Source organism: Rattus norvegicus, chromosome 5 (genome assembly GCF_021556685.1).
Source record: "Rattus norvegicus strain SHRSP/BbbUtx chromosome 5, alternate assembly SHRSP_T2T, whole genome shotgun sequence".
NCBI lineage: Eukaryota > Metazoa > Chordata > Mammalia > Rodentia > Muridae > Rattus > Rattus norvegicus.
The window spans coordinates 116394332-116421754 of record NC_141538.1 but is presented as its reverse complement, the minus strand read 5'-3'; the positions used below and the strand labels follow the sequence as shown (position 1 = coordinate 116421754).

At 40.8% G+C, this 27423-nt stretch overlaps 1 protein-coding gene across 26 annotated transcripts in view; it reads right to left on the bottom strand.

The window, feature by feature from the left end:
- Positions 1–27423, bottom strand: part of Fggy (FGGY carbohydrate kinase domain containing) — a 395164-nt gene that overhangs the window by 206952 nt on the left and 160789 nt on the right. For 24 of the 26 annotated variants that reach the window (XM_087548101.1, XM_087548107.1, XM_087548106.1 and 21 more), the window contains one exon: positions 22306–22421. In XM_087548101.1, the coding sequence (XP_087404227.1) occupies positions 22306–22421 (116 nt within the window). Of the gene's footprint in view, positions 1–22282; positions 22422–27423 lie in introns of all 26 variants that reach the window. The other 2 variants (XM_087548124.1, XM_087548125.1) reach the window with 1 other exon arrangement.

Here is a 27423-nt window from a genome sequence, read left to right as displayed (position 1 = left end):
AGTTGATAGTGTATCATCACTACATTTTTTAAAACATTTGTTGGTTTCTAGCCAAATGGCAAATACCATGCACTTTTCCAGACTTGCTAACATAACTGTTCTCAATTTCCTCTTACTGTTCCTTGTCTTTTGATAAGTGTCAACCAGCCTGTAGGATTATTCTAGATCAGGGTATTACACACACACCTGTGTGCTTAGCATACTGTAAGGCTCAAGGTAACTAACAGGAACTGAAGTATTAGACTCTTAGAAGCAGGCATATACCAAGGGAGAAAGTGTAGGGATAAGCATGCCTAGGTACATGGAGAAAAGCTAGGGATTAATTAAGTCGGGCTCCTATGAAATCTCAAGTGGCTTGCACAAAGCAGTGACAGTTCCAGAGTAGACTCACTGGCTTCAGTTCTTGACTTGGATGTGTAAACGTTGGCAATTGATTTAACCTCTTCATACCCCTGTTCCACAATCTGTAAAGTGGGGGTATTAGTGCCTTAGAAGACTGCCATGCAAGTTTCCTGAGCTGTTACTTCTGTGACCATTGTTGAGATATAAGAACCATTCAACAACAGAAAACCTACTATGCTTACTTAACTCTCCCCCCCCCAAAACCTGACGAGCTACTATTTTATTGACTATTAGTACACAAAGCAGCTACAAATCCACAAACATGTACCTTACAAAACATCAGAGAAATAAACATATAAATATGTGCAAAGGAAGTCCAGACACAGAGAATTTAAGTGTGCTATGGTAACTTCCAAGAACCTTAGAGTCTCATCTCCCCTGGGGTCTGACCTTTGCTTTCCTGACTACAAGTAGCTGTTGCATCCTCAGCTACCTGACACAGGATTATGGGAAAAAAGAAAGCAGTTACATTTCCTCTTACACAATGCAGGGCCACCTGCCTGCACATACCTCACGGGCCAAACACAGATGTAAAGGAATCCAGAAAACGAAAGCCTTACCGGACCCCACGTCCAGCTGAAAGTTTGAGTCTGGGTAGAAAAGGGAATGCCAGTGTAGCCTGCATGGGTATTCACTATCCCCACACCATCGCCATGTCTGTGACAAAGCTGGGAAGCTTATTAGGGTTCTGTTTCATTTTATCAAAGCTTTGGGGTCCATAACAAATCACAGGACATTTCCAAGCACATTTCCTCAGGATCTATACAGCTGCCTCGCTTTAATCATCTTGAAAGCATAGCCCCCTGAAGGGAAATGTAGCTATATGGGTCTGATTCAGTCTAAATTATTGGAAAATTGATTTTTTTAAAAAGGTGTTTGCTAGCCAAGACTTCTGAACCATTTTAAGGAGCTTGAAGAAAATGAAACCACCAACTCTTTGAAGAGTAGAAGAATGTTTTGCCAAGAAAAAAAAAGCTGAGCCTACTACTCATAGGCTATGGGACACTTTGTAGATTTTTTTTTTTGTAATTTTTTGACAAAATAAAGCTCTGTTTACACATCAGTATCATGATAACTTTGTTTGAAAAGATGTTATTTACTTCATACTAGTTAGGAGTTATCAATAACTTTAGTCTTATTACCAAATCTTTTAAAATAATGTAGACTATAAAGATTTTTGTCCAGACATTATTTGTTGAAGCATTTTCTAATCAAAAGGATGTAAAATTAAATTTATACTCATATTTGGGAAGGAAAGTCCCCTTTAATTGACATGAAATGACTGCTGAGTCCATGCTTACTGTTTAGCGAGCTTACAGATTCAGAGATAGTGAAGGTCGTGAGAAGGCTTCCCTTTGGACATATGGACAGAAGGAAGACAGTGGTACAAGCAGAACACTCTGGAGAGGAGATCAGGAAAAGGACAAGAGAGAGCGCCTAAGATACACTGGATGTGACCCTGCTTAGCGTGATGAGTCAGGAAGCCAGTAAGCCAAATGAGTCAGAAGGTCCTATGAAAAATGCAAGGGCTGCAATGAGGGGATGCATTTGCTTATAATAGTATGAGCTCTGCTAGGCAGGCAGCACTGTCCTCCACCAAGAGCACTGAGGATTTAGTTCTGTTGACTACCCTCAGTCTTATGCTTAAGGCATAAATACTAATAGGACCTACATCTCTTTGGTTCCTGGGACACTAACCTGATAACTCATTTAAAATGTTGGATAGTGATGCCTAGACATAAGGAACCCTCAAGAATACTAAACCAACATAATCTCTAACTGCATTCTAAATACTTACCCCTCTACCCACAAACAGCTGTAGTTCTCAAAGATGCCCCACCCCCAGCAGATGGAGACTATTACAGGATACACAGCTCATCAAGATGTAGAGAACAACAAGCCAAGAGACGCCATCCCCAACCAATACATCTATAATACAACCTCACCAGCTGATACGTCTGTAATATAACCTCAACATCTAAGGAACATTACTTAAGGGGAGGCAGAAAAAAATGTAAGAGATAGAGGACCAGAAAGTTTTCTATATATGACAGGGAAGATTCACCCTTGAAATCTCAAAAATAGTCATCTAAACAAGACCCTTATGGTGACAACACTAGTAGACATTCCAACATGGACGGAAGAAATCTCAGAAGGCCCCATCACTAGATGAAGAGCTGCAAGCAATTTATAGTTAATGAAGATGTTCAATCAGTCTTGACTAGAGATAAGCCCCCACAGGCTATCTAATTCCATGTGATAATCACTAGGTACACTAAAGGAATTCAGCAGTGTGTGTGTGTGTGTGTGTGTGTGTGTGTGTGTGTGTGTGTGTGTGTGCGCGTGTGTGCGCGCGTGTGTGTGTGCGTGCGTGTGTGTGTGTGCGTGTGTGCGCGCGCGTGTGTGTGTGTGTGTGCAGGCACGCCTGTGTTTGTGTGAGTGTAACAATAATAACTAAAAAAGAAGAGGTCATGAATTTGAGAGGGAGTGGGAGGCATGAGGCATGGAAGATGTTAGAGGAGGGGAAGGAGCAGAAATAATATAAACACATATTCTTGTATGAAATCCTTGAAATTTTTTTGAATTAAAATTTTACAAAGCAGTGCTAGCCTTCACATTATACTATGTCCTTTCATTCTCTTTTTATAGCAGACACTAAGAACCCTGCATCTTTTATTCTTAAGAGGAGTCAGATTGCCAGGGGCAAGGCTCAGGATAGAGGTGATTATTTGAATTTATCTCCCCAGGACTTCTAATTTCATGGAAATTAGAGTAATAGTGAGGAAATTGCTTTAGATGAGGGTGTCTGCTCCTGCGTTGGATTTAAACTGTCTTCACATGCTAAAAATGAAATGCAAATTTCAGAAAAGCCAAGGTTTCACCTAGAATGGAAAGACCATCTTTAGACAGACAAAAATTAAGTGACATGCCCCACTTGCTGACTCTAAACAGGAAAAAGAACTCAAAAAGCAAAGAATAAAAGTCAAAAGGAAACAACCGAACACTGCGGTAGAAAATAAACCCATTAGATAAGACGTGAAGTAACTGCAGCAAGCCTCAGAGGGTACACTGTTTTCTGAGTCTCCTTTGATACTGACTGTAAGAGAGGATCACTCTCTCCACAGTCTGTTAGCACATCGCTGACAGGGAATAAGGGTGCAGCCACAGGGCTGATGCTGAGACCTGCAATGCTCTCGCATGCTACCCTCAACAAATATTGATAAAACAATAGTAAAACTGACACAGGAATGGCTCTCATCAGCTCCAACACTGAGTTTCCCTGAGCTGTCAAGTCCAGACAGACTAGTTGTCCTGTCATTCTCTGAAGTATTTTTGATCCCTTGATGCAGGAGACTGGAGAAGTAAAGAGTTTGTTGCTGCTGCTGCAGTTACTGATGGTGGTGCTGGTCGTGGTGGAGGTGGTGGAGTTGTTGTTGTTGGTGGTGATGATGATGATAATGATGGTGATGATGATGATGATGATGATGATGATGATGATGATGATGGGATTCGCTGGAAGGAATCTGGAAGCTGAAATATCTAGATGTGGTTGTGGGGGTTACCTGGAGACTTGTTAGAAATGTCATTTCTCTGGTCCCATCCAGAACTCTTGATTCAAAAACTTTAAGCAGAAGAAGGTAGCAAGTTTTATGATGTCCTCTGAGTGGTTCTTAAATCAGCCCTCAGTTGAGAACTGATAAGAAAACCCAGTCCGTTCAGTTCAAAGAGGAGGAAATAGAAGTCCCCATAGGAAATGGAGTTGTCTTCCCAGCATCATTTTTATAAAATTTAGGTAATTAAATATGCAAATTTAGTACTTTTTGATTTTGTGATGCTTTCTCTCCCTGAGCTTCAGTTTTTTTATCTGAAATGAAGAACTCTTGGAAGGGGAACCAGGAAGTAGGGTAACATTTAAAATGTAAATATATAAAACATTTAAAAAACTATTTCCTGTACTTATGATAAATAGATACTATATCTTATAAATGTGTAGTACATACAAACATACATACATATAATCTATATATCACATGTATGGAATAAAATCATAGTTCTTGGAGAAATGTAATTTTTTGGGAAACATAACCAGCACCTTAAACAAGCAGTCATTTTTACAAAGCAAGAACTTGCTGGAAGCTAGGTATGGACACTTATAATTCTAGCACTTGAGAAGCAGATATAAGAAGATCACTGCAAAACTGTCTTAAACAACCAATCAAACAAACATGTTTGAGTGTGAGAGCATTTGTCTATGATTTATGTTTGTATGTCTCTGGGGAAAGCTTTCAAGCCTGAAGGATACAGACTTAGACCAGTGCCTGGCAAGTCCACAGGAGGTTCTAAATCAGGCTATTTTGGAAAATGATTCCTGGGAGAGATAAACCATCAGAAGACTCATGTGGTTAGAAAGAGATCTCAGTAAACATGGTCATCAATTTGATGAGCACATTCGTTCGGATCCCTGTAAGCCTTGCTCTATACCCCTATGGCCTGAATTTGCTAAATAGTTTAGTGTATCTACAGGAGTGCACATCTCACTCAGCATCTGGTCATCGGAGTCAGTGTTTCCTGTACATACACAGTGGGGTGGTGTTGGCATGGAGAATAAATCAACCACCCTGGCAAGAGGTAGTAAGCAAAGTCCCGAGCTAGAATCTATATCAGGAAATAGGAGCCTATAAAACAGGGGGGTTTTTTACCAATTTTTATAAGATGCTCTCCATGAAACAGATCTCAGCACATATGGGTTCCCAAGGGAAAACACATGTTTCTCCATATGCCCAAGATTGAGATGTAACTGGGCAGTAAACCTCTTGGAAAGTCTCTGTACAACCAAGTGAGGCTATTCAGTTCACTCTTAGTCTCTTAGCTGAATAAATTTAAAATCAATAGTGTTAGCATTGCACACTGGAAAGAATGTTCAAACCAAGACCATAGAAACTGCCCTGGGGACTCTGAGCCCAGAGTCCCCCACAATGATACTCAGAATTATTCTGAGGCCAACCGGCTGCTTCACTCCAAGAGTCTCCAAGTTTCCCACCTACTCCACATCTTGCCTTGATTCTCATCACATTGGAGACTGCGAATTAACCTCTGAAAGCCATATGTTTTCTCAGGTTCCTCCTTAGATAGTGGTATTGAGAGAATGTATTTCTGGCTATGAGATGTAAGATAAGATAGGATGTTAGAGATGACCTCCTGAGTATGGGAGCAGCTTAAATTAATGTGCACACTTTTGCCCTTGCCCTCGTCCTCTGCCAAGAGCACAGATTTGTCACTGGAAGTAAAACCATAGAGGTACAAGGGAGGCACTGCCATGAAGACATGAGTTCAGAGTGGAGAAAACAGTGGTGACACTGTGGCAGGCCTACACAGGGCCCTTCCACCTCCAGCTTTCCTAAAATCAGTGGAAAAACTTGAGAAAGTTATTCTAGGAAGTCAATATCACAGGTGCAGTACCGTAGTATGCAGAATGGACTACAGGCAACAAGTTCCCACCAGGAAAAAGCTCTAGCAGCAGCCTACTGAGTAGACAAGGTGGGAGATTAGGTCAAAACAGATTTGACCTCATTTGCAGGTAATCAGAGTTCACGGAAGATAACTCACAATAACAACATCACGTTAACAACTGGATTTGGTAGCTGAAGAGAAATGTGATACCAAGGACTTGCAGAAAAGGGTCCCACTGCTCCCAATGCTTAACAGAACAAAACAAAGCAAAATTAAAAAAACCTACTTTTGCCTGTCTGCTTGAAATCAGAATGCTGGAGAAAAATTGGGGCCTGGGTAGACTCAAAGGGAGCTCATACTGCCCCTCCACCAGGTTCTCACCACTCCACAGACTCCACGTTCTCTTATCTCCTTGCTCCTTTGGTATCTGAACTTCCATTGGCACATTCTCCATTTCCCAACTCCCTTACTCCTCTGCTTCTGTCTCAGCCCCTCAGGGACCACCTTACTCTCGTTTCCCAAAGGAGGCAGAAGCTCTGTGAACAGACACTGCTCCTCACCTCCTAGCATCTACTGCTTCCAGCTTCAGACCTTGTTTACTTCCTTCATTGACTGAATATGGTGCCTGTCCTGAGAATTCCTCCCTCCCAGAGTCCTTGTATATTACCTTCTAGTACTGTGAAAATTAGTTCTTCCCCGAGGAAGAGTCCTTGCAACTCTGACTGTCCCTTACCTCTGCTGTCCACATCCCCACACCCCCACTAGACATTTCCTATCACTAATGACACAATATTAAGCATTTCTCTCCCATCAGTCCGTCAAACAAGTCAGTCAAAACAATCCATTTTGCACAGTCATCCACCTTTAGTGACCATGCCACTTCTAGTTCCTTTCTTGACAGCCAAGTTCCTTAAGTGCTGTCTAAACTCTCCCATTCCACAATGGTGCCTGACCTGACCCCCTTAGCTTGAACCTTGACTCAGTCACCAGCTAACTGTGTGGCATCAGGTGGTTAACTTCTTCATGACTCATGGTTGTCTTTTGTCATTGGGTTGTTGGAAAGTAAAAATGCATACTAGGTACTTGACATAGCATCAAGTAACTATTTATTAAATGTAGTTATTTGTTCCTCAACCCCTGCTATTAAAATAAAGTAACTTTCACTAATGTTTCTGCTATAACCTGAATATGACCACTAAAACGGATGTGTTGCAAACTTAATATCCAGAAAAGCTGATGTATGGAAGATTCATGAGACAGTAATGCTCATATATAGAGTCTGGAGTGATGGGTTTGCTCTCTCTTGTCCTTTTGCCTTTCACCATATGAGAACACAGCAAGTCAATATCAGACACCAGCAGATTTCTTCCAAAGCTGGGAGACACAGGGCACTAGTGTTCATAAATGTCCTAGTCTGTAGTATTATGGAACACATACAGGTTAGTACAGCCCCCAAGTCATTGTATAAAAGGACAGTTTTCAGTCTTCCCTTCCCTCTGCTTACAGCCATGGAGACCCTTCTTCCACATTCTAAACATCCCTGGTCTGCCTGCATTGGTAGCTTTTACAGACATGTGCAGGTACACTCAGTCTTGTCTTTCATAAACTGGAATTGCTCAAAGCTTTCTCTCATCCACTTCTATTCCCTCTCTAAATGTGGTTACACATATCCACAGCATCCAATGCCAGCCACACTGCTGACATCCATCTTTACCTACTTCCCCAGCACAGACCAATACTGTGTTCATAAGGTATTTACTAACCTCTCATATGCTGAACTGTGTTCTATGTGCTATGTGAGGATGCTCTAGGCAGCTTATAAACAGAACACAGAGATAATAAAAATAAAATAGAATAACGAGTAAATGAATCCAAAGATGAATACAAAATGAAGTGAAATGAATTTATCAAAGTTCACAAGACCACTACAAATGAGTCGCCAGTTTGCTTTACCTACTCAATGCAGTAAGCAGTTAAAGGGACATTTTAAAAGCTTTCCAATGTGATTACTATGAGAAACAGAAAAACTGAAAGTCATTATTAAGAGAGAGGGAGAGAGAGAGAGAGGGAGGCAGAGAGAGAGAGAGAGAGAGAGAGAGAGAGAGAGAGAGAGAGAGAGATTGATTGGTTGGGTTCTCATACCAGACAAGATCTACGCCATCAACGACACATTAAGAGAGCCTCAGGGAAGAACTCATTTTCACAGTACTAGAAGGTAATATGCAAGCTGCTAAGAGAGGAAAGAAATACTCCTGTCCAGCTGAGATGTCTGTAAACCACACCAACGACCTACATGGCAAGACTTCCCTAAAGGTGCAACAGTGGCGTCTTGGGGGTAAGTAGCAGCATTCTAATTGCACCCGAAGCCTCCTTAGAGGAGGGAAACCTAGCCAACTACACCTGCCTTGTGAGGCCACGGATCTCAGAAGAGGACCTACAAGCTCCACTTTGGTAAACCAGTTTAATTCCTAACTGTATTCTAAATACTTCTCTGCACACCCACAGATAATAAATCTCACCAATCATCAAAAAGCTTCTGTTTTTGAAATGGCAGGAGACAATTAGTAAAAGCACAAACAGTTAAAATGCAAGAACAACTGATCATAGGGTGCCTATTGCCACCTGATAGATTAAAAAACAGAAACAAAAAAAAATCCCCTGTCTCAGGAAACATCACAGACAACAAGATAGAAATATTTAAGAGCCAGAGGGCCATGAAGGCTGCTGTAACATTATTCTATATGCCTTCTAGCTATGACAAAGAAAACTATAATAATGAAATCACAACAGCATGTCTTTGGAAACAGGACTTGAACAATTCAATCAACAGTTGGCATCACAATGCAGAAGGGAGGAATCTGACAGGGTCTCACCCCTAGATAAAGAGCTACATGCAATTAAAAATTAGAAAGAAAGACAGGGAGAATTGGTCTTTCCCAGGGATTAGGCCCGAGTGGTTATCCAATGCTGAGCGCTCAGTCATAGAAATATGATTGTGTGTGTGTGTGTGTGTGTGTGTGTGTGTGTGTCTGTGTGTGTGTGTGTGTCTGTGTGTGTCTGTCTGTCTGTCTCTGTGTGTGTGTATATGAATGAGAGAGAGCGAGAGAGAGCGAGAGCGAGAGCGAGAGAGAGAGAGAGAGAGAGAGAGAGAACATATTTATGTAACACTGAAAGAACTCTGCAATTGCTTCTTGGCCTTTTGGCTAAGATCAAGTGTGAAAGAACTCTGCAGGTTGTATCTATATGATGATTTGATGATTTGTTCATATGTCTGGTGGAGTGGAAAGGATTAAATAACGCAAATATATTTTAGTTTCTTTTTAAAAGACTTTATATGAGGTCACTGGAGTTACCAAGTGAATGTACTGCTTTCCCCCTGAGGCCCGAATGGGTTTAACCCAGTTTCACAGCACATGGTGGCATCAGGTTGCAACCTCATGTCAGTCTAGCCCCGCCCCAATAGTTGCCCCAAAGTAAATCTGGAAAATTAACACTGTTTTTCCCTAGTAGCAAGAGCCAACAACAGACCTTTGTGCATGGTGTGCATCACAGAACAAGCAAGACACTGCAAAACTTTGCCTTGTAACAATTCTCTGGCAGCTGAGTGGCTTCAGTTTAAAGCCAAGACACAAAGTCCTTGACAGGAAAGGGCAGGAGGAGGGGCGAAGAACATGAAGTATTAATAAGCCTCATAAAATCATTACCTTGTCCCTTAAGTAGCCTCTGAAGTAAGAACAGCTAGGAAGAGCACCAATGGGGGATTTTGTTTGCTCCCCGCCCCATGTACTGTGTATTTCAAAAGTGAAGACGGTATGAAAATTTAACAGAGTTTTAATGTCATTTTTCTAGGTTTTATGATACCACAAAGAGATCATCTTCATTCTGCTCACCACAAGAGCAGAGGGGTCACAGGGAAGGTGGGCCAGTGACTCATTACCTCCCAGGACCTGCGGAGGCTCTCTGTGTGGCGGGCAAACTTCTGGGATCAATAAAGTTCAAGGCAAGGCAGCGCCTGTCAGCAGGCCTTAAAGAAAGTCATTAGTCAACTAGTGACCCCAAAGACTCACCGCAGCAACCCTCTGATGTGGATTCTCAGAAAGGTTGATCTGTGCTGAGAAACTGAAAAGGTCATGGGTATGCAGAAGTCAAAACTCACAAAATGGGGATAAGGGAAAGAAACCACAGAAGAACCATGGAGTCAGAGGGTAGGTCACCGCAGACACCAAGGTCACCACTTACCTTCTACATGACCATGAAAAGTGAGGCATAAGAGTGATGGCATGTCTTATGCCATCAAAAGCTGGTCGGGCACAGGGGAAACCTCTCAAGAACACTGGATTAACCCTCTCTGTATGGGTGACATTGACGACTTGGCATCTGTGTGCATAGGATCTAGATGCAAGTCCTACACTAATAACCTTCAGAGAAAGGAAAAGCTCACTAATTGTGTACTTCGATGTGATTAAAACATGTTCAGCCTTTCAAGGCAAAATTCCATTCCTTCTTTCCAGGAATGACAGAAGCCATCTCCTCAGCTAAGAAAGAGGATGCATAAATGAAGGTATATGATCTCTTCCAGTCAACAGCAACTCGCTTGAGTGACAGGCAGCCTGGGATTAGAATCTCGCTGCATGCCTACCGTGCTTGTCTTGGGAAAAGTGATTTTAGGGTGTGAGTCAATCCCAGACTGTTTTTAATGTGAGGCTCTGAATACAACACATGACTTCAAATGCAATCTGAGCTCTTACTTATCTTGAGCTGAACACTGACTCCTGGCCCAGGAGACTCCAGAACAGACTTACCTAATGCCTAATGGCTCTCTTAACCTATTACCTTGAGCATCAGAATCCCCTGTGCTGCTGTTTCTTCACTAGTCAAATGATACAGTATTACCTACCTGGACTGGTTAGGATGATTAGTAGATTAATATTAAGAAAACACCTAGAAGTGATTAGTACACAACGCACGAACATTTGCTTGGTTTAGCTATCCTTAGTGACCTAACACTTCAGTTAATCTAGTAACCACTAAGCTTAGATACGAACCATAGAGAATCCGCATTTTTCCAATTTCCTGTATTTTAAATAAAAAGATGTGACTATACATGTACACCAAATAAATATATTCCTCAAAAAGAGACAACTGGAGTTGGGAGGCAATTTGGGGGCAAGGGAGAAACCTAGTGCAATGGAAATGCCCAAGCTCCTAGTAATCAGGAATACTCTGCCTGAACCTGCTGTCTCCGGTAACCAGGCAAGACTTCCAGTGGCGAGTTTCATATACCAACCCCACTGTAAAACCATCAACCTATGATCTGTCCTGCCAGCATGCTGTGCTGGGGTAAAGATGATATAGCAATGGTGGGAGTAGTCAACCAATAGCTGGTCCAGCTTGAGACCTGACCCATAACATGAGAGGGAGCCACCCGGACACTGCCTGGAGGACCGGAAACCAGAGGCCAGAAGGTACAGAAACTAACATAGAACCAAACATGACTAGTAAAATAAAATCAGTAAAATGATGCCTAATGATATTAGTTATCATCCAGCAACTGGTGCAAGCAGATGGAGAGACTATGGCCAAACATTTGGCAGAGTTCAGGGAATCCTACTGAAAAGGGGAGGAAGGATTGGAGGAGCCACAGGGGTCAAGGACATCACAAGCAAAGCCACAGAACCAACAAACACAGACTCAGAGGGGCTTACTAAGACTGTATGGAGAGTCAGGGACCCTGCATGGCTCTAACCTAGGCCCTGCACATATATGTTATAGTTTTGTAGCTTGGTGTCTTGTGCGACTCCTAACAAAGAGAGGGGTATTTCTGATACTTTTTCCTACTTTTGAGACCCTTGACCTCTTACTGGGTTGCCTCATCCAGCCTTAATACCTAATCTTATTGTAGCCTAATCTTATTGTAACTTGATCTGCCATGTTTAATTGATATCCCTGGGAACCCTGCCTTTTTCTGAAGGGAAACAGGGGGAGTGGATAAAGAGGGAAGAGATGGGGGAGAGGATGGAGGAGGTGGGTAAGCAGAGGAGGGAGGGAAAACTACTGTCAGGATATAATATATGAGAGAGTAAGTTAGTTAAAACAATATCCCTCCAACCCCTTTCATGTCCTTTTCTCCAGCTTCCTCTCAAATTGAGAGCCTCTTTCTATTTTACTAAAATTGCCAAATATACATGTAATATATAAATACAACCTGACGAGTTCATTTTTGTTGTTTGTGCACATATCATTCTATGGCTGCAAAACCAATTACGTTGCTCATCTCTGGGAGAGGCTATCTCTCCTCTCAGTGTCATTTGTTACCTGTAGTCTTTTGTCTAGTGTTGGGACTCCATGGGGATTTCCCTCTTCTGAGTTAGCATGTCTACTAATACTGTCATTGTTTGGGTCTAGATTCAAAAGCCCATCTCACAATAAAATTTCTGGTCCTCTGGTCCTTACTATTTTCTGCCCCATCTCTGATACATTCCTGAACGTCAGGTATAGGAGTTGTGCTGCAGAATTATCCTGTAGACCGAGGCTCTGCTGATGGCTACATTGTATACTGTTGTGGCTTTATGTAAAGGTCTCCATTTGCTGTAAGGAGGTGCTCTTTGATGACAGATGGTAGTTAGCTGTGGATTCTCTTCTAAGATCCATGACTTCACTAGCCCTGAGACATTGGCTGAATGTACAGTACCAGGCAGGATTTGCTTCCTGCTAAGTGGTCCTCAAGTCTGATTACATAGCTGCTGGTTATCATTAAGATACGAGTGCAACTATTGTACCTTCAGGTACAATACCTTGCCATGCTGATTAGTGTGGTGGTTCATAGGTATCACACCTAGAAAGGACTACTGATTGCTTCCTCCCTTCTCTTGGCAGCTGGCATAGTCTTTTATGGTACTATGGAAGCTAGACTGTAGGAAGGAAGTATTTAGGTTAGATCCATATTAAAGAGAATCTGAGTCTTTCATCTTAAGTGTTGGTGTCTCTTCAGCAACAGAGATTTACCTTCAACCTCTGAGAGGCAACCAAGAGCAACAGCAACACAATATTGTTTTGAGAGCCACTTGGACTAACCTGACCAACAACTAGACAAGAGATTTCTCATGCCTGGCACTGGGGGTTTTGTTAGATAATCTATGGTCAGCGTTTTAGGTCAGGCCAAGTGGTTTAACTTCAATTAATATATTATATATAATATGTGATATAATACAATTCACACAGGTGTATATATTGTACATAATTTTAGAAAAAATAAAATAATACAATTGCACAGTCTTTATCAAACAACCTTGATGGTTTCTGACTCTGCTGCCTAATTTTTAATAAGTAAAGCAAGGATTTTGTTAAAAAAATATATCATTAATGATAGAGTAACTATTAGGGTCCAAACTTTTGGGAAACCAAGATAATGATAACCATATTCTAGTTCTGAGTAGCAATTCAGTTTTAGTTTTATAATGTATCTGAGCACATCTTCAGCTTAATCTATTGATTATGGATATATAGCTGGGTGTGAATACATAGAGCCATAATGGTGAAAATATTCTCCTAAATTTCATTTTTCTTAAGCTACCCTACTCACATTATGGTTTCAGCATCCTCACATACACTGCCATCTTTTGACTTTCTTGATTGTATCCACACTGGCTTCCTCTCCATGATTTCTCTTTCTCTCTCTGTCTCTGTCTCTCTCTGTCTCTGTCTCTCTCTGTCTTTCTCTTTCTCTGTGTGTGTGTCTCTCTCTGCCTCTGTCTCTGTCTCTCTGTGTGTCTCTCTTTCTCTATCTCTGGCTCCATTAATCCCTCTCTCTAAACACTCTTTTGACCCCGTTCATAGACTGAATGCATCACAGCTAGTTTAAGAACGGCTTTAGACATTTCTCAATCACATAAGCATACATTCCTGAAAGCACCACTGGCCTATTTTTATAATATTTACCACAGAGTCAATGGAGTGATTTATTCTCTCCAATCCGCTGTATGAATTCAGGATCCTCGGGGCCTTTAGTTCATTTGTTCTCAGAATCTAACAGTGCATCACATTGGGTTAGTGAATTAGAGCTAAGAAGGAAATGAAAGATTATTCAGTCTTTAATATAACCTGATCTTGCATATCATGAGTCCACTTGCTGTACTGTTCCTCCTCTGAATATAATTTTCAAAGCCCTATTGGGTTCCTCCCTGGGTTGGGCCTGACAACAGCCCAGTGATGACTCTGTTTGTGCTTTAGGACTGCTGTGTTGGTCGATTAGGTGCTATTTTATTGAGTCCTTTCCAGAAGTCGCACATTTTATACCTCATCCTTGCCCATCACAGTCCTTCAAGTATTATTACAAATGAAGAAACTAAATCTCAGAGAGGATTGGCATCCTGCTCATTTTATGCAGCCGGTCAGTGGTGTATCTAGGATCTTAGCCAAAGCTTTTCTCACTTGAAAGCTTGTGATTTCTGGGTTTCCCCAATACGAAACACAAATTAAACTCATTTTGAAGTTTTATGGAAAAATAAATAACACAGAGAAAAATAGTCTTTAAAAGTTATAAAGCAGTGTAGGAACATTAGTCATGGATTTTTCCCCTAATTATCACCAAAATAATTTGTATTTTTAATTTGTGTATGGCTTTAATATGTCCTTCAGTTCATGATAAATCACTCAAACAACAGTTAAAATTATCACCAGCCATATGTAACTGAATAATTTAGACAGGCCTGTAATTCCAGCTGAGATAACTTCTCAGGGTTTAATTGTCTTATACATTGCTTGGGAAAAGGTTGTGTAATCCCAAGGGGAGTTTTAAAAAGGCATTTTCCAACTTTAGATTTTGACAATAATTATTGGGATTATTCCAGGTACTATCTGTAGCATATATGACCTGTCACAAGGAAGCATTCAGGTTTAGAGGAATTGACAGTTCTTATAATAACAGCAAATATTTGCTGGAAATATTTTCCAAACTTTGCAATACACCAGTTGAGGTGCAAAGAGCTCAAGTTGCAAATGGCAGAGCTTGCATAGTTCATTGGTTGCAGAATCATAATTAAAATCAAGCCTATCTAAGTCTGGGGATAAGGAACATCCTTTCAATAGGAAATAACTAATATTTTACTTATTCTTGTGTATCTACATCAGTCAGTCATTTTAAGAGATTGCTTATTATGCTTCCAGATTCCCCAGCTCCCTGGACAAGACATGACATTGTTAAGGAGGGTCTCTGGTGTCAGCTGACCTCAATTATGTTCTTGATGAGTGGTTCTTCCCACTTGGCTGACAACACCTAGATTGCCTTAATAAGCAACACTGTTGGAAAACCTCAAATAGGAGAGCTGGCACAGAAGAGAGAAAGTTACAAGGATGTGAGCTTGGTGGTGGCCAAGTGGGGTTGTAGGAGGGCTGACCTCTGTTCTCAGGTGTGTCTCTAAAATGCCACAGAATCAAGATGATTCACTCCACATCTCTGAGGCTCCGTTATCTTGAAATTGAGAGTAGTCGATTAAGACCCTTATTTGCCTCCCAGCTCTGATGGTTACAGATTCTATAGGAGGAGGAAGGAATCTTGAGGGTTAACCTTACTTCTGAGTGTTTCCAATCATCTTCCAGATGCCAAACTGTAGGGAGGAACAGTGCAGACCCAAAAAGCTTCTAAAAACCATTACTTGCCATTATCACATCATGATGTGGTCATCACTGCTCCCTTGTCCTTCTAGCTCCCTTGTTCCTGGAAGAAACAATAGCTGAAATGGTATTTCTGGGAACCTAAGGGGTGGGTGTGCAGTGTTGGAAGAAGGTTGGACAGGGAGTGATCCTGTGTACAGGGTGCCAGGGCACAGTTAAAAATGATGACAGCTAATGTTCCTACAGACTGCATAAACCATGTCCTCGGACATCTGAGATCTTACCTCACATTTCATAACAGATATTTACAGAAAGGAAAGAAGGTATTGTCCATGATCACAGACAACAAATGGTGGCAGAACATAAACACTCATCCTCACAGAAGCTACAGACATCCACAGTGGCCTGTGTTGTCTTCCATTTCATTTGCAGATTGGCATTAGGTAATAATTGGATCATCTCTTAAAAGCAATCACACAAATATCATTACATTGAGGCTCTTACTAGTGGCCCATCTTCAAGTCCCACAAGATAACACTTCTCTATCCCTTATCCTACCCCATCCAGCAATTTGAGGACATTCCATTCTTCCATGCCCCCATGCCTCTGCATATATTGTCCCTTCTGCTGTAGAAGTATTCCTTCTTTTCTTAGTAAATCCCCTACCTCCTCTTGAGAAGACATCCTTGATATCACTACCAACATCATCAAGTCGTACAGTGTTTCCTCATGGTACTGGGAAGCACACATTAAATATCCTTTTTGAAAAGATTTTTAAATCATCTTAAATTTTATGTATGTGGGTATGTCTGCATGGAATGCATATATGAATACGAGTGACCTCAGAAGCCAAATGTGTTGGATCGTCCAAGAGCTAAAGTCACAGCAAGCAGTCGTGAGCTGCCGAATGCGGGTGCTGAAAACTGAAATCACTCCTGCCCTCTTATTAAATATCTTGATAGCATTGGATATATACTTATCCATCTCAACCTGAGTAGATAAGATGTCTCTGGACCAGGTTCCTTTTGTATTCATTTTGTATACTTACTCTAGCGCCTAAAACACGGGAGGTAATCAGAAAGTGCTGGTTAACTGCATGCATACATTATTGCATAAATTATGACTCCAAGCCATTCCTTTAGACAGAAGAGAGACTTGGAAGAGTAAAATTAGTACATACAATATTGAGAGGATACTTCCTTTTCTTTAAAAAAAATAGAAAGACATAGTTACATAAAGTGGACAGGAATAAGAATGGTGAGTTTTAAAACTGCAGCAAGGTCAAGGGCTCAGAGGGTACTGCGAAGGCAAAGTCTGGGATAGTTGGTGTTCTCCTTCTGAACATGGGAGATAAATGATGTGACAGGCCCTATGTAACCAATAAAAGGCTGGGAGTGACTGTGGCCAAAGATTCTCCAGGCTTCCCAAGTCAAGTTTCACCTAAAATAACAAATCACAAAGATGAAAGAATGGAAGCCTTGAAAGACAGTGGTGACCACAAACCACATAGCTCATGAATAGCAAAATGAAAAGCAAGCCTTTACCAATATTGACAAGTCCTTGGTAGCATGTCCTATTTTCGTTCTAACACGTAAAACACTGTATATGACCAGCTTAAGAAGGATTTGTAAGTCCCACAAGTATGGACAACATCAGTAGGTTCAGGATCCCCACACTAGTCATGACTATAAGTAAACCTTGCTAGTAGAAAACACTGGGGGATAGTACCACAGGGGATCTTCTCTAGTCTCTTCTGAGATCAAATAGTATTGATAAGAACACTCTTATTTCTGGCTTCCCACCACTCACTAATTCCATACAGAAGAGGAATCCCTTATCTAATCTGTGACTCTTGAAAAAAGTCTGACATCCCTAGGGATATGTCATAGAGGTGGACACAGCATCAGGACAGCCTTGCCATGGGTCTCTTCATGGGTCACCTACACCCAAGCCAGTGGTCTCTCTCAGCCCATGAAGCAAGCAAATCAAAAGAATGAAGCTTGTACCAGAAAAACACAACTAGATCTGTTTCCTCTTTGTGTGCCAGCTTCCTAGACAGCCCACGAGTGGGTGGGTCAATATCGTGAATGTCCTAGTATCTGAAAGCAGATCAAAAGACTGAATGGCATTAGTTCCAGCTATTGTTCTGCCTGGAGTCCCTTGTTAAATAGATGTACATGAGGATCTCTGTGAGCACTGACTTTGTGAAATACATCTAGTCTATCGCTTAGAACTATCTTTTACTTCAAAGAATTGGTAGCAATTCCACTAAGCTTTTGATATAACTAAAAACAAGAAGAGATAGTTTCTATGAAGCCCTTCATTCAAACATATATTGACTAATTCATCATGCATTTCAGCAGTACTTATTCTATGCTATGTGATTTCGCCCACAGTGTATGACACCTAAAATATGGTCTCATTGGGAAAAGGAAATCAGTTTAATAAAATGGCAGTCCCCTTCCCCTCTAGAAGGTATCTTTTTCCACATGTGCTTTGTCTTTGCTCCTGCTTCTCACTTCACAGACAGCAGCTCTACTTGGCCCTTGGATTTACCAGGCTTCCATGATCGCAAATAATGATCTATAAGTTAGCACACTGAGTCTTTTGACATAACACAACTCTGAAGTGTAATTAATCTCTCAGAAATTTAGTTATGCTCGTCCAATAAACTTGAAAACATGGTCTCCTCCAATAAAAACAATGAAATGCTTTTCCCAGGAAATAAAAAGGCAACTGTGATTAGCTGAAAGGGAGCCTGGATAATCGATTAGAACAGGTGGGACCTTGTCTCTATTCCTAGGGATCTGTCCCCCGCTGATGTCTTCCTTCCTGCCTGCTTTTGATAGATATTTAGGATTAAACAGGTAACCTGGGAATGATTCGCCTAGAACAAAAGGTCAAACTTACTGACACAAATCATTTTATTGGACTATGGGTAGGTAATCTCCTATTTAAAAAAGAAACAGAAAGATGCCAGGAAGGGAGTAGGAGACGAGGGAGGAAGCAGGGCAGACACAGTGGGGCTGTGCTCTGTCTATCACTCACAACACTGAAACAGTAGTCTCTTTGCATTTTCTATTGTATTCTTTGAACTCATAAAATTATTTTCATTACCTTCTACAATGTTCATAACCAAACTGACCAAATAACAATTTGTGCTTTGTCCTTGAGATACGCCACATTAAATATCACATTTGATCACTCAGTTACATTTCATAAATAATTTATTTCAAGAGCCTTCCTCCGTGAGACTCCATTGCTGAGGTGTTCGGTTTTCAGGGAAAGCATTTATTTACAGCCTGAGCCAAAGAAGGCTGGTAAAGACTTGGCTAAAAGCTCCACATGCAGAAAATTATGGTAATTGTATTAATGCTCACAGCACTCGATGCTCAAATCTGCTAAAAGGTTTTGTGCTATGTTGCCCACATCTTGACGGGCAATGAGGCCAAGAGAAGTGCTTAATTCTTGACGGAACACTTCCGAGACTCATCTTTCATTGTTCCAAGAACTGCTAAAGAATAGAGGTAAGGTTCCAGAGGAGTTTCTAAAATTCAAACTCTCCTTCCGAAAGTCTTATGCTGTGTGTTCACACTGAAGCTTCAATCTCAACTAACAGGAAAGGAAAATCAAAAGAAACGTCATACAATTAATTCTGATAAATGGATGACTTTTAATTTGTGTCCAGCAAATTATAGTTCATAATATTTCTCCTTCTGACATCTATTAAAAATCCATTAACTTAACAGGCAAAAATCTAATGAAGTTACTCTGGAAAATGTCTGCTAGGTCAACATTATGGACTTTTAATGAATATTTTTTGTAACTTGCTCTGGTAGAAGAATTAATATACTAATTGAACATGTATCATATTAGAAAAAAGAAAATGTCAAAATAATCAAAAAGAAGAGTTTAAGATAGATCCATGTCACCTAAGATGCTATTAAAACAAGTAATTTTTAAGTTTGAGCTTTTAAGAGCTGGAAGCACTAAGCTCTTAATGCCAGCCATCTCAGCTTACTCCTCTCCAATCCCATCACACAGTAATTCCAATACAACAGTAAGCGTGTTCCAGCTAGGATGGGATATCTAAGGGTAACCAATGAAATGCTATGTGAACAGGTTCACAGTCTGCTAAGAAATGTAAACAGATTATCAATCCACACTGAGTTTAACTGACATGGAAGCTTTCACCAATAAGCTTTTAAAGAAAGATGGGTAATACTGATTTTCTAATTGACTTAAGTAACTAAAGCGGAAACCTGTGTTCAGTACAGTGCAGAGATGCTGACTAATTTGGAGCTTCTGTTCATGCTCAGAGGCTTCCTCTACCCTCTGGTCCTCACCTATAAGCCAGCAGACTTATGTGAAACACGGCCTGTGGGATATAGAGGGAGGAGGATTAGGATCACCGTCTCCCACAGGCACTGTCCTTAGACAGATTCCACCTTATCCCACTCTGAGCCAGGTATGGATGCTTGTCCTGTCTAGTTTAAGTTGGCTTTGAGTGTTTGCTGAACATTCTAATGCTAACCCCATCAGATGCCAGTTGTAGAACTACATTAGCTCTCTCAGTCTAGAATGTTCCAAGGAAACAAGAAACATGCTGGCACAAACTGTAAACCTTGGAAGTGGTTAAAGAAACCTAGCCTGGCGTCCTATCTGTAAAATAGGAATATGAAAGTAATAGTGTTATGAGAACTATGTACATAAATCGCCTAACTGAACACCTAGACGTCAGCTGAGCTTTCTATATCCTTCCCTCATTGAGCCGTTTCTACCATCTCAGATCCTCAGACGGCTTTGGCTGAGCCATACATCTCCCGGCACAGTATTCTGCTCGCTGGTCTGCTTTGCTCTTTCTTCAGAGTTAGGCAATGGTGGTGGAGCAGATCCCAGACTGCATACCACTGGCAGTGCAGGTGTCCACTTGCATTCTGAATGTTTGCTTCTAAGATAGTTGAGTTGTTCATAGCACAACAATTAAGACTGCACCAGAGAAAAGACTGTAGTAATTGACTAAGAAGGCCAGAAGCTCCACCAAATACCACTTGCTGTTTACCAATTTACAAGCATAATTATCACATTTCGGTAAGAATGTAGATGGGCATGTGACCACCCAGCCAGTAAATATTACATTTTCTACTCAGTTTGATAGCATGAAGGGGTTTGCTGAATATGCACTAGTTAATAAGAGGTAATCAGCAGTGAGGTTCTACATCTCCAAAAGAATGTGTGCCAGGGTTCTTGGGTTGGTCTTTAAGGTTATTTATTTTTTATGAATACGAATATACTGTCTTCAAGAACACCAAAAGAGGACATCAGATCTCATTAGATATGGTTATAAGCCACCATGTGGTTGCTGGGAATTGAACTCAGGACCTCTAGGGAGAACAACCAGTGCTCTTAACCACTATGTCATCTCTCCACCCCCGCCCCTCTTTGGTTGCTTTGATTCTTCCTTTTACCGGCTGGGAACTTATAAGAGCTCAATAGAACTGCAGTAATAGCCACTTGCTTCTTTTGTCTTCTACTAGAGAGGAATAAGATATCTTTCATAATTCAGTACACTTCTAGATCTTGTCACAATGCTATAGCCAGAGTATTAAACCAATTAAGAGAGACTTCTATTCATATGTGACCACTTGCCTAACTAGCAATTGCTTACCAGAATAATAAATAGTAACTATATGAAGTAAACATCATCTTGTGCAAAGACCATATAAACATTAAAGGTTAACATGTCATAATTATACTTACCAGATACCGAAACTTGCACCAGTTAAGTACTTACCAGCCACTCGGATATATACCATCTAGTTAAAGTCATAGTCATAGTCAGAGTGGGAGTCCATGGCTCAGCAAGCGTTGACTCATATCCTACCTTCTTTCTCTTGATTCTTCTAGTTCAGATTTTTCAATTTTATTTTTTCTTATATTTCTTTTGTGTTTTTTTCTTGAACCAAATTCATGAGACCATTTTCCTACTTCTGGATGATCCCATATGCCTCCCTGATGATGTCACCCTTAACTGCTCCATACATGATCATCCTGAGACAGCACCATGACAGATACTCTATTTCAAGACATAGCTTCACAGAATATATTTCTACCCAGTTTAAGCAAGTCAGAAAACTAGTGTCTAAAGACATGGATTGTTGAATGATGTCATTATGCAGCAAGGTGGGTCCAGGATAAGGCATATGCTATCATTGGATGAGAAGGAAAGGTAGGAGGGGAAAGGTCTAGGAAAGAAGGAGAAGGAGGAGGAGCAAAAAGAATCAAGGAGACAACACAGCAGGATGATCCAGATCCAGGTGGACTGGATCAATTTTGTCTTGTCTAGGTGGGAGATTTAAATCTTTATTAATTGGCAATGAATTTGTTATGTGGATGTATTGTGGACTGGGAATTTAACATGTAAATCTAATTGCTAAATTACAAGTTTCTGGAACTTTGGTTTCCAGGCTAAAGAGCACACTGTGTGAAAGAAATGGCTAGAAGGGCAGTTGGAGCGTGCTGATCTGTTTCTGTTGCCTGCGCAGAGTGAGAATGAGCAAGGGCCTGCAGAATGTGCGTACACACACACACACACACACACACACACACACACACACACATGCCAGGCATGGTAAGTACTGCCTAGGTGACCACCCGGAGAGGGCGGCTTATGGACCATATGGTAAAGTAGCAGCCAGTGTGGGCAGATCCAGAACTGATAGAAAATGTGAAAAAAAAAATCGATTGAGTTTCTATAATGTAATTCAAACAAAAAAAAATCACAAACATCCACATATATATGCACCGATGATTATACTTTGGGTTCTCTATTATTTTTACCTATTTTGTTGTAATTATCCCCAATGAGATCTTCCAATCCAATCATCTTCCAGAAGCTGTCATCCCAACCTTTCTCTGCAGAGTATGTCCATTTGCACACCAAGGAGCAGAGAGACCTGGAAAAATTGGAGAGAGGCAAGAGCAACAGTGTGAGGCAGCTTCCTTCATCTTTTGCCAAGTAACTTCCCTGGTGTCCTTAGTAGCACGGCAGAAACAGTAACTATGCATCCCTCCTTAGACGACAGGCTCTCCGTACACCTGGAAATGAATGCCGGCCCCTTTTGCTTTCACGATAGACTTGCTCTTCTACATGGTTTCTGACCAAATGAACCCAGTACGTGAATATCTGCACTTTGATCTTCTACATTTATTTGACACATGTGGGATAATTATGAATTATAATACTAATTAGCTATTAGATACAACTAAGTAAACTCAAATTTTAATGTAATATTGATATGGCTATATTGCAGCTGTTTTTTATCATTGGGATTCATATGTCAAATATTCATGTATATCATGTGGTATTTGGGGTCTGTATCAAAATACCACAAGAAGGGGAAGTGAATGGTGCAATGGATGGATGGACTGTCCTGGGCTGCTGCCCACTGGAGCAGAGATGAAGTCACAGGACTCTCAATGGCATCTACTTTTGTACATCTTCTAAGTTCTCTATTATAAAAATATTTCTTTTAAACGTCTATTATAAAGTAAATAGTAGTCACTATAATCAAAATCAATTCTTTAACACCAGAAGGTGTTTTCCTTTCAGCTTCATTTTACAATGTCACCCTTAATATTTTATAATTCTTTAAAAATAACCTTACATGGGACTGGAGAGATGGCTCAGTGGTTAAGAGCACTGACTGCTCTTCCAGAGGTCCTGAGTTCAATTCCCAGCAAACACATGGTTGCTCACAACCATCTGTAATGGGATCCAATACCCTCTTCTGAAGACAGCTACAGTGTACTCATATATGTAAAATAAATCTTTAAAAAAATAACCTTATGTCTATGAAGGACACATGTTCTTATATACTTCATTGCCTCTGCTCCACCATTTGCAGATTAAAGACCTCCCAACTTTCTTCCTCTCGACGATTCAATGCTTTAAACACTAACTTTAACCTAAGATGAAACTAATTTGTGAAGAAATACTTCTTTTCTTACAAAATGAAAGTACATTTAGCCAGTGCCAGAGATCAAATTCGGATCCTTATGTGTGCCAAGTACCACTGACTCACATCCATGCCCACAGACGATATCTTATGTCCTTACTTTTATCACACTGAAGTTAATTAACTGCTTTTTCCTATGTATTTCCTATATTTTTCAAACTACTTTCCATATTTTACCCACAGCAAACTTTATAAACTTGTAACTTGCCCATAAACTCTTTGTGAGATGTCTGTGTCTGCCTCTCTTTGCTCTTGGCCATTCCCATCCCTGCATGCTCTGCTGTGCAGTACTAGGTTGGTACACTGCTGTAGTCAGCCTTTGACTCTCACTTCTCATTACTTTATTCTTCCTGGAACGGTTGTTTCACTATGCATCAGATTCCTAGTTAGCTACTCTAAGTTACCTCAGACTGTCTCTCTTCCAGAAGCCCCAAAAGAAAGCACATCAAGCCAAAATCCTCTTTCCTATGTGCATATCTGGACATATTCTTACCTTCTACTGACCTCTGTAGCTTTATGCTATTTTTCTCCACCTCTCCCACTAAAACAGAGACCTGTTTTTAATCACAAACTGTACTTCTTGTCTCTGCTTACCCCATGCAAATGTACTTAACGCCAGGCAAATGTATGTCTAGCCGTAAAGCAAACTTGTTGAATAGAAACATTAAAGATATTTTTTCACACTGCCACAGGAATGTGCAAACCCAAGATGAGAGTCATACCATTTTAAGGATAACCAAAGACCCATTCATGGGCCAAAGTCTTGATGTAACTCATGCAGTGATATAGAATTATTCCATCAATAGCTTTTTAGTGGCTATTATGATGCTGGTGCTATGGTAGGCCTCAGTGGCAAGGAATATACACAAGAACTAGTCCTTTGCTGTCCCAGAAGCAGAAAATTCAACTGGGGAGACAGATATTCCTTAAACAATTACACATAAAATCCTATAGTAAAGATTAACCCTAAATTTTCTAAAGAAAGTACATGGAGACATGAGAACTGTTAGTGGGAAAACCTGATGAAATCTAGTGCTGGGAGTAGTGTGGTTGGGTGGTGAGGAAGAAGGTATCAAGGTAGGTTCCACAGATGATGTATCATTTTACTAAAGTCTAAGCAAGAGACATTTATCATTAAAAATTTTTTGTGATATAGCACAGATGGCAGAACATGTCAGGTTGTGTTAAGGGGTAGAAACACATTAAAGAGGTGCTCATACCAGCACAAACAACATCTATGTGCTAATTCACTCTTTGGTTTAAACAAGGTCATTTGCTCTTCACCCATTGGATCCACTTTCACCCAATGTATGAAGGTAGGAGCCAACTATGAGGCGCGCTCTGAAGTATGTGGTAGCCTAACCTCTCCTAGGAAAACATCGGAATTTTCAACCTTTGGGGTTCTGGTGTGTTTTTGGAAAGAGCAAATCTATGAACAGAAGATAAGGCCAAGGGATTGTTTCTAATAGCCCTGGCATATGGGCTAACTCTTCACACCTTAATGCCCATAAACATCCAGAGACGCCAGTGCCTCTACTTTGGCAGCGAGCTCCATCCTAATTAGCTGCTGCCGCCTCTGAATCCATTTATGACCTCTTGGTAAACAGTCTCCTTAAGGTCCAGTTCAATGTTGCTCCTCTGTGAGAGCTTCCGTTGACCTCAAAGACAAACTCGTGGTCCCTCCTGTAAGGTTCCAGGTAACCTAACTACACTACAACTCTAAATATCCCAGGGAGGTTGACTGGCTGCTGTCTTTACCCCTCTGTCCTGTGCTTAACAGTAGAGTATCATCCTTTTACCCTGTATTGTTCAAAGGGCCTCTTTTTCTTTCTAGATTTTGGGTAATAATTCAAGATTGCATTTAGGCAAAGAATGACTCACAAATGATGGCAAACCAGTTACTGGTCTAGATTTGAAGAAACGTTGTGTGTTGTAGCTTGTGCTCTTGAACATTCATCATTTCCATGAGGAATCCATGCTGAGCTAGCTAATGGGGAGGGTAACAGAGAAATGAACAGGATTACCTTAATCATGAGAATCTGGTTGAGAGCAGAACCATCCACCAAAGCTCAGAGGAAATAATCTTTCCCTGAGCCAGATAAGTGACCATTGGGTTCAACAACTGAAACCTGGTGACAGTTTGCAGTTGAGCAAACATGAATTCACAATACAAGTAAATTAGTCCAAATGTATTTTTCTTCATTAACAAGGAAAAGAATGACAAATCCTTATTTCTTATGTAAATATGAATACCGGCCAGAGAATGTTCTTTGGAAGAAAATGACTGAACAGGAGGCAGGAAGTTTTATGGATACAGATTCCTCTTAAAAACACATTCTAACATTCTATATATATCTCATTAACATGCTTCTTCTCTCCTCCTCCTCTCTCTCTCTCTCTCTCTCTCTCTCTCTCTCTGTGTGTGTGTGTGTGTGTGTGTGTGTGTGTGTGTGTGTGTGTTGGTCTGAAAGTTACATTATAGCCAAGGCTAGCCTGAAATTAGAACTATGGACATGAGCTACCATGGTGTTTCATTGAATCTCTTTAGAATCAATTGATAGCGATTACTGTGATGTCCCTCCTACAGCAAAATCACCAATGTTTAAGGAGTGCATTTGAGGTCACAGGCTCTCAGTGACTCTATAGAAGAAAGTTATAATTGTATCCTAGCAGTGAAAAAAGACAAAGTACTAATGGCAGAATAAATAGTGCACCTTGCCCGGAAGCTTCTACTAAAATCAAGACTTTGACTACCCCCAAAGTGTTTTACTGGGCAACCTGCCCTCTAGGGCCTCTAACTGCTGGCCAGTTTTCTCAAAGTCAGCCAAAATGTCAGGACAGGAGTGCTGTAACTTTCTTATGGAGTTTTTTAATGCCAGAGGACTCTAGAATGCATACAAATATCAAAAACATAGATCCTCAGTCTATCAAAATATCACAATGCAAAACAATATAAAACACAGTACCTAGAGTTGGGCATGGTAATACATATAAGGGAGTAAGGTCACTTGAGAAACAACGTCTCAGAGAGGCAGATCTCATTGAGAAGAAAATCATGAAATTATTTGGAAAATACATCAATGAAAAACCATGACAGATGAGGAGGAAGAAAAATAGATTTCCTAGAAGAAAAGAAGTAATTCAAAAGTAAATTTGAAAGCTTCAATTGTCTGAGCTAGCATGATGGCTCAACAGATGAAGACACCTGCTATGCCAACCTGACCACTTCAGCGTGACACCCAGAACCCACATAAGGGAAAGAAGGTAAGTGATACAAGCAAGCAGTCCTTTGTGTTCCACCGGGAGCTACGTCAAATGCATGTGCCTTCCAATGAGGATTCATGCACACACATGCACACACACAGTAGTAATGATAATAGCAGATATTAAGTTTTCTACAGATAAACTACCACCTGCATGGATGGAAATCCATGTAATGTTCTTCGAATAGAAGATGATGGGAATGGCTTACAACATGGAGGAAAGACAGAAAGATAGGATTAGCAGGGGGACGGGGGACATAGCAAGGACAGGGGGACATAGCAAACATCTTTTTTTTTATTAACTTGAGTATTTCTTATATACATTTCGAGTGTTATTCCCTTTCCCGGTATCCGGGCAAACATCCCCCTCCCCCCTCCCCTTCCTTATGGTGTTCCCCTCCCAACCCTCCCCCCATTGCCGCCCTCCCCCCAACAGTCTAGTTCACTGGGGGTTCAGTCTTAGCAGGACCCAGGGCTTCTCCTTCCACTGGTGCTCTTACTAGGATATTCATTGCTACCTATGAGGTCAGAGTCCAGGGTCAGTCCATGTATAGTCTTTAGGTAGTGGCTTAGTCCCTGGAAGCTCTGGTTGCTTAGCATTGTTGTACATATGGGGTCTCGAGCCCCTTCAAGCTCTTCCAGTTCTTTCTCTGATTCCTTCAACGGGGGTCCTATTC